Source organism: Maniola hyperantus, chromosome 23 (assembly GCF_902806685.2).
Source record: "Maniola hyperantus chromosome 23, iAphHyp1.2, whole genome shotgun sequence".
Lineage (NCBI taxonomy): Eukaryota > Metazoa > Arthropoda > Insecta > Lepidoptera > Nymphalidae > Maniola > Maniola hyperantus.
In genome coordinates, this window is record NC_048558.1 from 6927839 (window position 1) to 6939968 (window position 12130).

Below are 12130 nucleotides of genomic sequence, written 5' to 3' on the forward strand. Positions count from 1 at the left end.
ACCCGGGATCTCTCACTAACAAGACTACAGCGCTTATCACTGCGCCAGGAAGGTCGTCAAAACCTTCAGCTCCACAAGGTGTTAGGTAGATAATTGTCCGTAACATCCCGGCAAGCGGAGGTTAGGATGTACCAAAAAAATAATGAGCCTCGTACCGATTTATTCCGTTCTAATACAGTTCTTGCAATTCACGAAGGCGAGTGGACTTTACTTGTGGTGACGTCGGATACGCGGGCATTGCGTAAGTGTGCGTGCATGTCAGACCAGTCGCGAGCAAGCGCTCTCAAACGCACACATTCAGTGTTCCTTACTTATACCGATACGACTTAAACACAAGCATGAGCCACTCGCCTTCGTGAATTGCAAGAACTGTACCAACAACGTGACGCCCGTGGGAGACATGAGGCTGAACTGAAACTGCAATTTAATAACCCTGTAGACAACCGCTTTCCCCTTGTGCCTTTCGCCTCAAAGTCAAGTCAAGTTAGTTGTGTTTTCCCTTTTTCTCTTGTCTGTATTCCTTCTATTTCGTTCGATCTTTAGAAGGAGACAGCAGATTTGTAGAGCACTGTCTCGGTCGTTGAGATCGACAAAGCGTCATATGGGTATGAGTGACAGAGACAACGCTCTACTAAGATGAAATGTCATTCTAAAGGCCGATGTTTTTTTACTTTCGGCCGAGTACCTGTAGTTCGGTATGCTCATATTTTAATTCACCGAGAAAATGTTTACTTACGGATCTGCTCAAACATGTACTGGGCGGTGACTGCAAGAACTGAGTTGCTGACGATGTCGCCAATGGAGGCAGCGAGAGGAGTCGCCACGTTGTCGGGGTTTACTTTGAACTTCTGCGACCCGAATATCACCATCACCATCACGAAATCTGAAAGGAGTTCCAAAAATGTTAGGACTGTAGGACAGAAAGCGGAAGAGATTGTAGAAAATCATTTTTTAACCATTTTTTCATTCGACAACTAAGTACTTAAGTATGGAATTTTCGTCCTATAAATTTTTATTATTAAATTTATTTAATTTCTTTCTTTCTTTTATTATTAAATTTCGTCTTATAAATGCTCAAGTCAAGTTGGTTGAATGGGTATCGCCATTAAGTCAGAGTAATCCGGTATTTGACTACTAGTCAAACAGTAACTTTTTATGACACGTCAAAACAAACGCTTAGTATGCGAGCTTCCTTGAAATACTGGTTTGTGACGTCCCAAACATTTGACGTGCTTTTTAGTTTAATCGATAATTTAAAAGGAATATCACACATAAAACTAACAAAGGACGGAGGTGTTTTGGAAGACCCTCTATTTAATGATTACTGAGAAATAATTTAGTTTTGGATAAAGGCAACAATCCCTATTGAATGGCGACACACCCAACCTTAGGCTTAGGAAGCACGAAACTTCCCTTCAATGCTTTGTTGGTGATAGTGTTAACCGTTACTCGAAGACTACACCACCATCGCTTAAACCTGGGATTATAGTCGACGCATTTTAAACTGAGTCGTTGAGTTATCTGTCTGTTTCGCTCGCACTTACCTACGACCTGTAAGTGCGAGCGAAACAGACAGATAACTCGACGACTCAGTTTAAAATGCGTCGACTATAGTAATAACCTGCTTAAGCTTACCTAACACAAAACACGTAGTCGTCGCAGTGAACACAGCTGAAGCGATGAGCAGAAGCACGAAGCTGCCGTTGAAGGCTCTGTCGGTGATGGTGTTGACTGTTACCGCGAACATAGCTACCACCGTTGCGGCCACTATTGCTTGTACCTAGAAAATATACGGATGTCATATAGACGACTAGATGATACCCGAGACTTCGTCCGCGTGGATTTCGGTCTTCAAAATCCCGTGGGAACTCTTTGATTTCCGGGATGAAAAGTAGCCTATGTCCTTCCCCGGCAAGCAAGTTATCTGTACACCAAATTTCGTTAAAATCGGTTAAACGGACGGGCCGGGAAAAGCTAGCAGGCAGACAGACAGACAGACAGACAGGCACATTTTCGCATTTAAAATATTAGTATGGATTTCGTAGTTGATGATATAAAAGTTTTTAAAACGAATACAGAAAAAGCTAAATGGAGCTTCGCGATAGAAAAGCTTTCCGAAACGGTGATAAATCCTACTAATATTATAAATATAAATGTGTGTTTGTTTATTGGTTTGTCCTTCAATCACGCCGTACATCCGTACTTATGACGAAGTGATTTTATGAATCTATACTTATACAAATTTCAGACCCCTATTGCCCATTGGGAGTTGAATTTTCCAAAATCCTTTCTTAGCCGATGTGTACGTCTGCGTCATAATACAGTAGCCCGTCCTTTAGAGAGGTTTCGGCTTCGTAGAGCGTTGTCTCTGTCACTCATACCAATGTGTAGTTTTGTCGGTCACAATGACAGATAATTCGCTCTACAAAACCGCTATCTCGTTCTAAAGGTCGATGTACCTACAATATTTTCTGCCGGGTTACAGTACCCGGCATCAACGCTATCTGCATGCCAAACAGCCCGATCCGTCCAGTAGTTTGAGCAGTGCGTTGATAGATCAGTCAGTCAGTCATTCAGGTTTTCCTTTTATGTATATAGAAAAGTGTAGATCGAGATTGAAATCTGCTAAGAATTACCTGAACTAATGATATGTTTCCAACCACCATGGATATGACTTCCCTCGACGACGTCATGTTGCCCAGGTTCGCTTGCGTCGACAGTCGGGATGCGAGGCACATGTCCAAATTACCTGCAACCAAAAATAATATACCATTAGGTCATCAGCATCATCATCAGCATCATCAATTTGTAAAAAGATCTCTTGTAAGAACAGATAAATCATTGAAATCAAAAAAATCATCATCAACCCATCGCCGGCTCACTACAGAGCACGGGTCTCCTTACAGAGTGAGATGGGTTTTGACCATAGTCTACCACGCTAGCTAGTGCACATTGGCAAACTTCACACACCTTTCAGAACATTATGGAGAACTCTCAGGCATGCAGATTTCGTCACAATGTTTTCCTTATTAAAGTTGATTTACTTAAACGCACCTATAACAACGAAAAGTTAGATCTCCGATTAGGAGGCGGACATCCTAAACACAAGGCTATCACAGCACCATTAGGTACACAAATAGAAATCTAGTTAGGTGGGTCCTATTTCGAAAGAGAGGTTAGCCGCCGAATCCAAGTCGGCTGGGCAGCGTTCGGAAAACTTCGAAATGTGTTCCCTTCCAAAATTCCATAGTGCTTAAAGACCAAAGCGTTCAAACAATTGGCTGAGAGTGATGACAAATGAATTCGAGAATTATGAAAAAAAACTCATAAGAAAACTCAGTCACTCAGCGAGCGATGAAGAGAGCGAGTCATCATTCCTCATACGTATGACTAAGGTTTGGAATACTCTTCCACGATATGTGTTTCCTACCAATTACAACCCGGGTATCTTTAAAACAAGAGTGAATAGGCATCTTCTAGGTAAACGCGTCCCATCTTAGGCCACATCATCACTTTCCATCGGGTGTGATTGTGGTCAAGCGTATACCTATAATGAATAAAAAAAAGCTATGCTTGGAGTTTCTCTACGTGGTAAATTAATTGGAAATGAGGAGATCCATAGAAGAACCAGAGTAACCGACATAGCTATAAACGGGTTGCGAAGCTGAAGTGGTAATGGGCAGGGCACATAGTTCGAAGAAAGTTGTAATAGGGGTGGATAATGTGTTGACGGATGACAGGATTGGAAGAAAAATGCATGTTGTGCCGACCCCACGTAGCGTGGGATAAGTTATGGAAGAAGAAGACGGTAAGTGCATATTTTCTTTAAAGTGAAAGATTTTAGATTACTCTCCACAAGTCAAAACAATCCACTTGTAAAAAGTGTGTCGCAGTCCACGATAAAGAGGTTTGTTTAGGTTAAAAACCTAAAATACTCCCTTGAAGTGGGTAAACATAAATAAATAGTTAGTCATAGATTGTGAAACATACATTGCTATCGCGCACCAGATAACAAAAGATAAACTGAAGAATAGCAGTAAACAGAACGCAATACGAGTAATAAATCTGGGCAAGTGCGTATCAGGACTGACTAAGGAAAGCCCCGTAGACATTATGACACCTACTTAGTTGCTAAAAATTTAGTGGTACTTAATTGTTTCTAAACTGCAGTTTTTTAGGGTTCCGTAGCCGAATGGCAAAACGGAACCCTTATAGATTCATCATGTCTGTCTGTCTGTCTGTGTGTATGTCACAGCCACTTTTTTCCGAAACTATAAGAACTGTTGAAACTTGGTAAGTAGATGTATTCTATGAACCGCATTAAGATTTTTGCACAAAAATAGAGAAAAACATTAAATTTTGGGGTTCCCCCTCCATACTTAGAACTGAAACTCAAAAACCCATATGAATAGGTCTTCAAAAATGATATTGAGGTTTCTAGTATCATTTTTTTTCTAAACTGAATGTTTGCGAAAGTTAGACACTTCCAAAGTGGTAAAAAGTGTGTCCCCCCCCCCTGTAACTTCTAAAATAAGAGTGATTAAACTAAAAAAAAGGATGTAAATTAACCATGCAAACTTCCACCGAAAATTGGTTTGAACGAGATCTAGTAAGTAGTTTTTGATTTATCGTTGCAAAATTTAGTTGCCATCAGATTCTGTACCAGTGTTACGCACTACTAAAAACTAAACCTGCAATAAGCTTCTAAATATATAAAGCAAAAAGGTGACTGACTGACTGCATATCAACGCACAGCTCAAACTGCTGGCCGGACCGTGCTGAAATTTGGCACGCAGATAGCAATAGGCTACTTGACTCATATCTAATTTCGTCCAATAAATGATTTTTTATTATAGTATTTTGCTTAAGACAACGAAATATATCAATAACAATTATTAAAAACGCAGGATGGATATATAAATCCAATTTAAAAAAATACAGTTTTTATTTTTATTTGAAACTCAGAAAACGCTGTCAGCCATGATGTGACGTCATGCAATATGTAAACAAACAAATGTCATCCCTATTGACTAACGTAGTATCCATATATATAAAATTTCAAGTCCTCCTGACTAACTTATATATCAACGCACAGCCTAAACATCTAAACAGCTGGTCCTAGAGACATGAAATTTGGTGGGTGTGTTCTTTGTAGGTAAAGAGAAGGTATCCACTAGGAAAGGATTTTTTGAAATTCCACCCTTGGGTGGGTTAAATGAGGGTTTGAAATTTAATGAAGTCCACGCGGGCGAAGTCACGAGCATAATTTTATTTTTCATATATTTCTAAAAACTCATAGTAAACGTAAAAAATTATCGTTTTCTCTTTATAAATTGAATAAGTTATTAAGTAAGACTTACAACAAAATGATCTTTGCAAAAATAAATTTGGGTTGCAGTCGTTAGTGATATAGGATCCCTTTAAGCAAGTCTTCGCGTGTTACGTATATTTATTTCACTGGGCACTCTAATCCACAACTTTCCTGTGGTCTTTATCGATGCGTTTTTACATTCTCGGATAATACAATAACGATAATTACTATATTTTTCATGTAAACTAGTATAGAAGTCATGTTTATTAAACTTTGGCAGGTTATGCTGTTGTTTACAAATGCATGACGTCAGAGCACAGATAATCTATCGGCCAAACATGGCCGACAGTGTTTTCACCTGTCTAAGAAAAATATATTTTTAAATTAAAGTTTTACGGTTTTTAGGGCGCAAAAAAATATAGTGTTAATTTTTTTGATCTAATAGGACAAATATTAACCATTTAAGACCTACTTAAAAAAAGTGTCAACTAGCCTATTATGACGTAGACATCCACTAAGGACGAATTTAAAAGTCAACCCCTAAGAGCGTACAATAGGGGTTCGAAATTTGTGTAGTCCACGCGGACGAAGTCGCGGGCATAAGCTAGTTATTATACAAGTCTCGAGACAATGCTACAATCATTCCATACAATTTTATTCTTAGTACCTACTTACTTAGTAGACTTAGGTACAGTACAATTAGTGCTTTTTATCACCGACCGTGCAACCGTGGATAATTTTACAATGCCTGGTAAGTCATGTATTAGCTGTCTCTAGTTTTAATTGACAGTGTAGCTAATCGGTACGACCATAATTATAGTCAGTACTCAGAACTTTTAACATGTAGTGACCAGTTACATTGTTTTTATCATAAGTCGTAACCTGTGGTATCATACGTAGTAATTAATCTCTATGTAGCTACTTAATTTAGGATTAAGCGGAACAGTCACGTATGTGTCTAGAAAAAGTTAATAAAAAGATCCCGTGGTACAGTGCGCGCAAAATAAGTGGTCCAACGTGAAGTTGCAACACGGCCGTTTGCGCAGGTCATCATACACTAACGGTGAAGCCATACGACGTTGGCGGTGCGGCGCCTAAGCGGTGCCGCTGCATCATGCTACAGAGAAATCGCTGTACCATGCCACACGAATCATGTGATACGATGCGTTATGACGTTCGTGCGGCGCAGCACCGCACGCGCAGCGGACTTGGGACCAGAGAGACGAGGCGGCCAGTTGCCACACGATGCTTTACGACTTACGACGTCATGCGGCGCTGCACCGCACTAGACCAGAGAGTAGAGGCGGGGAGGGGTGATGCTTTGCAACACCATACTTTACTACACCCGTATGGCACCCAATAGTTACATCCACAGCAGTGCGGCCAACGCACAGAAAACGCATCGTGCGGATTTAGTCTAAAAGTATCAAATACACGAGCCCGTCTGAAATTTGTTGACTTGTTGTACAATGCGCAGTTATACCACAGAGTATGTGTATGAGTACATATAATTACGCCTCGTGTTCAGAACGAACAATTTGTTTTGCGCGCACTACTTATATCAGCTTTTACGCTCTTGGTGGTTTTTAAATAAGTATAAGAATAAATATATTTGTTTTACTTAAACCTAATACATATAAATAAATAAAAAAGCTTTATTTTTATCCCTTACTAATTAATTTTACATTTTTATCTATAGTTTAAACTAGATATTCTTATTTTTTTTCTTCCCAACTTACTTAATATTTACACTAAACAATTTAAATAATCTAATCTCTACAATAAAAGTTTTATATTGCACTTTTTTTTTACTTAAGTTCTATGTAAGGGCCGCCAGTGGCGGTAAAAGCCTCCTCCATTTTACTCCTTGTACACCTATCTCTGGCCAGCGTACTCCAAATCTTCCCCGCAACTTTCGCGAGGTCGTCTTCCCATCTTTTTAATGGTCTTCCGGGTCTTCGCTTCCAATTCAAAGGATACCAATTTGTTACAGTTTTGGTCCATCTATCATCTTTGATATTCAAAGATATTCAAAGAACCTAATACATATAAGGTATAAGTTCGATTAGCCAGAGCTGGCACGTACAACACATTCACACATCACGCTTGATTAAGGTATGATTCCGAACCACGCTGCACGCAGCAGCGCTGCCGCAGCAGTGCTGTCACCAGCTGTCACAGTCAGCGTGCAGCGTGGTTCGGAATCATACGTTTAGTGTTAAGTAGCGTAGTAAAGTTTGGAACTGGACTATAGAAATGGCTCTTACCTTTTAACCCCGATAAAGATGGCACCAGGACGAATATGGCGTTCACTTTCAGGAACACTTCCCAATTCTGTAACAAGACACAGCATCACATTAATGTGTTAGGCTCTTTACCCACTACGGCCGATACGAATCTAACCCCCTTATTCACAATCATTACTATGAGGTCTCACAGTGCGCTTGAACGCAGAGTGTGTGGTTCCACCAATCAGATTATTTTGTCACGTCAATTTTCGATAATCTGATTGGTGGAATCCATACTATGCGTTCGAGCACACGTGCGATTTCATAGTAGGTAATGGGTGTGATAATAGATAGTATGAATCCGTACCTACGCACTCGCGCTTCATACAATATCCATGTCACAGATTACTGCGGGAAAAATCGCGCGGTAAAATTTCGAAGTGCGCGGGATTACCCTTAGGGCGTGGACACATCACCACGGCGCGGCGCCGCCACCGTATTACGGTGCGGCGCCGTCACCGTGAAACGACACGACGTCGTGCCGCGGCACGGTGCCGTGTGCGGTGCGCCGCGCCGGCTCACTGCAGCAACAATCAGTCCAAACGTGTACTCAAACTCGCAGTTTTTGTCTAGACATGGACCGCGAAAGACGTATTCTTCTCCTGATATTGCTAAGACGACGTATGAAGAAAAAACAGAACCAAAGAAAATATTGGGTGAATCCGTACTCGGCACCGTGCCGCGGCACGACGTCGTGTCGTTTCACGGTGACGGCGCCGCACCGTTACACGGTGGCGGCGCTGCGCCGTGGTGAAGTGTCCACGCCCTTAGTAGCAAAATTCGGACACGTGCGATTTTACCAATGCGATTGTAATTATAATATAATATTCACATAGACAGATAAAAATATTGTTTGTATTTAGATTTTTATCACGCTTATACATAGATAGGTAGGTACTTCACATTACTGAAGTCAAGAGATTTTATAGATAAAAGCTGGACTTTGTAATTATTGTGAAGTTTACAACTTGGTAGATTGTATCAAAAGAGAATCAATCAAATCTCATGAGTCAATCGAACTGATATACACAATGGACATAATATACAATTTCGCTGGAAGAGGTGCGCCATACAAAAATAGTAATTTTTATTGTGCCGATTCCTGACCTCATCGGGCGTACCGGGAATTAAAATTGAGTCTGTGTCAAATGGTCTTAATGTTGACACTATATTAACACATGTCTCACCACCAATTGCGTGTGTGAGATTTATGGTAAAAAGAAGAGAGAAGTTAAGACAGTGGGCTTTAATAGTGATGATAAATTAAATCCAATGATTACTAATGAAAGTTATCATTTATCAATTATTTGTCAGGTAAGGCCAATACTAAGTAATTAAAAATCAAGCAAAGCATCTGCTGTATTATTTCAAAGTAAGAATCCTAATCATATAAACAGGCTTCTATAATAATTTAGAAGCTAACAACCTAGTGTTTACTTTTATCTCAATGTATAAAATAAATAGCACAAGAGGGTAGGTGATAAATACAGAAGTAAAACCAACCAAGTCGAATAATAACTGAATTGTATTTGTTCAGCATTGATCTATTTATATTAAAATGAATCTACCACCCATTTCGCTAAGGTGTTTAGTCATGGAGAAGAAAGGGCAAAGAAACTCCATAACACACATCTTTTAAAACATTAGAACGTTGAGTAAAGTAGTAGGTACATATTTGGTACACAGTTACAACAGGTAACCTACAAAAGGCAAATGATTACATTACATTATAATACAATATAAGAATACTTAACTTCAGTAAGGTCCGCTGTGTTTGCTCTGGGCTGTCGATACAAGACTGTCCCCTCTCTGTCGAGGTAGGGTACTTTTATAACACTGCCATCGCAAACAAGGCGGATATCGACTATCACATGATCTTAATATTAATCATTATTTATTTTAGGTTTGTTGACAAAAGGTATGTTGACACACCCAATTTACAATAATAAAATCAGTGACATTGATGGTCTACGTATTAATAATTTACAATAATAATAAGCGACTTAAATTGTCAGTTTACACAACATTATTATTTCACATAATAGCTATTGCCAACTGTATGTTGACAATAGCTTAGTATAATGTCACTCTTAGTGCATTGACAGTATTTAATTTACAATGAATAATTAGTTACCAGTATTGACAATTCACATAATATTATTTATCGTATTGTCACATTCCTAAATATTAAATTAAACAACATACAAGAAAAGATACTATTCAAATCATACCCTTTCCGTACATTGACAGTATTTAATTTACAATTTACAATGAATAATTAGTTACCAGTATTGACAATTCACATAATATCATTTATCGTATTGTCACATTCCCAAATATTAAATTAAACAACATACAAGAAAAGATACTAATTAAATCATACTCTTTCCGTACATTGATATTGAATCCGGAAACGGAATTACGATTCTGTTTTAAATATCACAACAAACATTTACTTCAGACTCCCAAGTTTATGATTAGATGAATTTTAGCATAATAATTATGTATCCAATTTTATCGTAATATAACACGGCCATACTGACAAGTACTTCGTTCCCGAAGTACATAGGGAAATTAGAAAGAAAAGAAAAAAAATCTAGCTAAGAGCTAAATAAAAAAAATTACTGTAAGCTAAAAAGATCTATAAGCTAAGGAAGATCTATAAGCTAAAATGATCTATAAGCTACAGCTACCTAGTTTAACTGTCCCTAACTGGCTGCGCCCCATAATTTAATGTTTAATTTTATTTTATTTTGTATAATATGTATAGTTTTTGTTTTATTATTATTAGTTTTATAAAGCAAGGGGTCTTGTACTAGACTCTTGCCCAGTAGAGGTCATTACTAGACCTCGCTACTTACTGGCACCGTCCGAACAAGCCGTCTAACATTACCAACCAATATTTTTTAACTTTTTTTTTTTTTATTGGTACTAGTAATGATTAGTGCCGGCAGCCCTAACTAACTGGCCTAACCGCTGCCCCCCCATAAATGGGTCTTGTACTAGACTCTTGCCCAGTAGAGGTCATTACTACACCTCGCTACTTACTGGCACCGTCCGAACAAGCCGTCTAACATTACTAACCAATATTTTTTAACTCCTTTTTTTTATTTTATTGGTACTAGTAATGATTAGTGCCGGGCAGCCTAACTAACTGGCCTAACCGCTGCCTCCCCATAAATGGGTCTTGTACTAGACTCTTGCCCAGTAGAGGTTATTACTAGACCTCGCTACTTACTGGCACCGTCCGAACAAGCCGTCTAACATTACTAACCAATATTTTTTAACTCTTTTTATTTTTTTTATTTTATTGGTACTAGTAATGATTAGTGCCAGGCAGCCTAACTAACTGGCCTAACCGCTGCCGCCCCATAAATGGGTCTTGTACTAGACTCTTGCCCAGTAGAGGTCATTACCTAGACCTCGCTACTTACTGGTACCGTCCGAACAAGCCGTCTAACATTACTAACCCCTTTTTTTTTTTGTTTTGTTTTTTTTTTTTTTTTTTTTTGGGTCTAGTAATGATTAGTGCCGGGCAGCCTAACTACCTAGCTAACTGTCTGCCGCCCCCATAAATGGGTCTCGTACCAGGACATTACTGAATTATCACCAATAAGATGTATCACACCAATGGTGTAATACCAGCACTGTCAAGTCGAGCCGTCTAACATTACCCGACCAATGAAAAGGGCAATGATTAGTGCCAGGCAGACCTAACTAACCTAACTCCCTTTGTTTTATATGTTTGAATAATAAAAATTGTCCCCTTTGGGAATAATAACATCCGTTTCATACGGGAATAAAAAATTGTCCCCTTTGGGAATAATAACATCCGTTCCATACGGGAATAATAACATTTGTCCCATTCGGGGATAATCATTGGATTTTTTTTTTTTTTTTGTTTTTTTTTTTTTTTTTTTTGGTTGCTACATTCGGGAGTCTTAACATTTTGTCACATTGTGAGTCTTAACATTTTGTATCCATTGAGCATATTTTTTTTTTCTTCCTCTGTTCTGTCATTTAGCATAAATTATTAGTATGTTTTATTACCATTCGGCCATCTTGATAAGTACTTCGTTCCCGAAGTACATAGAAAAATAGAAAAATGCAGCCAGTGAACTTAAATGAACAGCGGCAACAAAAGTACCGACATAAAAAAAAATAAGATTGCTCCATTCACAAAACGATATTCAATGATTCAATGTCAATGTTACTGTCATAAAAACCAGGATAGCCAGACGTCAGACCGAAATCAGAGTAGAATAGAATATGTTTTCTTTGTTGTTACCAAACAATGTTCCCCAATGTTAATATGTATACGGTTACTACTATTACGGTTAAAGAACTTTATTCTCACTAAGAAATTAATTCATTTACATGAGAAATTTAACAAATAAACAGTAGGTATCTTATCCACACATCCACTGCGATTTTATACAAAATAAAGTGGGTAGAAATAGAATTGGCAAAACACGGATTACTAGAAACGGCTTGGTAGTAGTATAATAGTAATAATATCTGTACCTATGTG

General features: G+C 38.6%; 1 protein-coding gene across 5 annotated transcripts in view; it reads right to left on the reverse strand.

Moving 5' to 3' along the window:
* LOC117993153 (solute carrier family 41 member 1-like) overlaps nt 1-12130 on the reverse strand; it is a 99457-nt gene that overhangs the window by 9475 nt on the left and 77852 nt on the right. For all 5 annotated transcript variants that reach the window (XM_069506605.1, XM_034980897.2, XM_034980898.2 and 2 more), the window contains 4 exons: nt 7579-7645; nt 2637-2749; nt 1636-1780; nt 737-883 (listed from right to left, as the gene is read on the reverse strand). In XM_069506605.1, coding sequence (XP_069362706.1) covers nt 737-883; nt 1636-1780; nt 2637-2749; nt 7579-7645 — 472 coding nt within the window. The remainder of the gene's footprint in view (nt 1-736; nt 884-1635; nt 1781-2636; nt 2750-7578; nt 7646-12130) is intronic.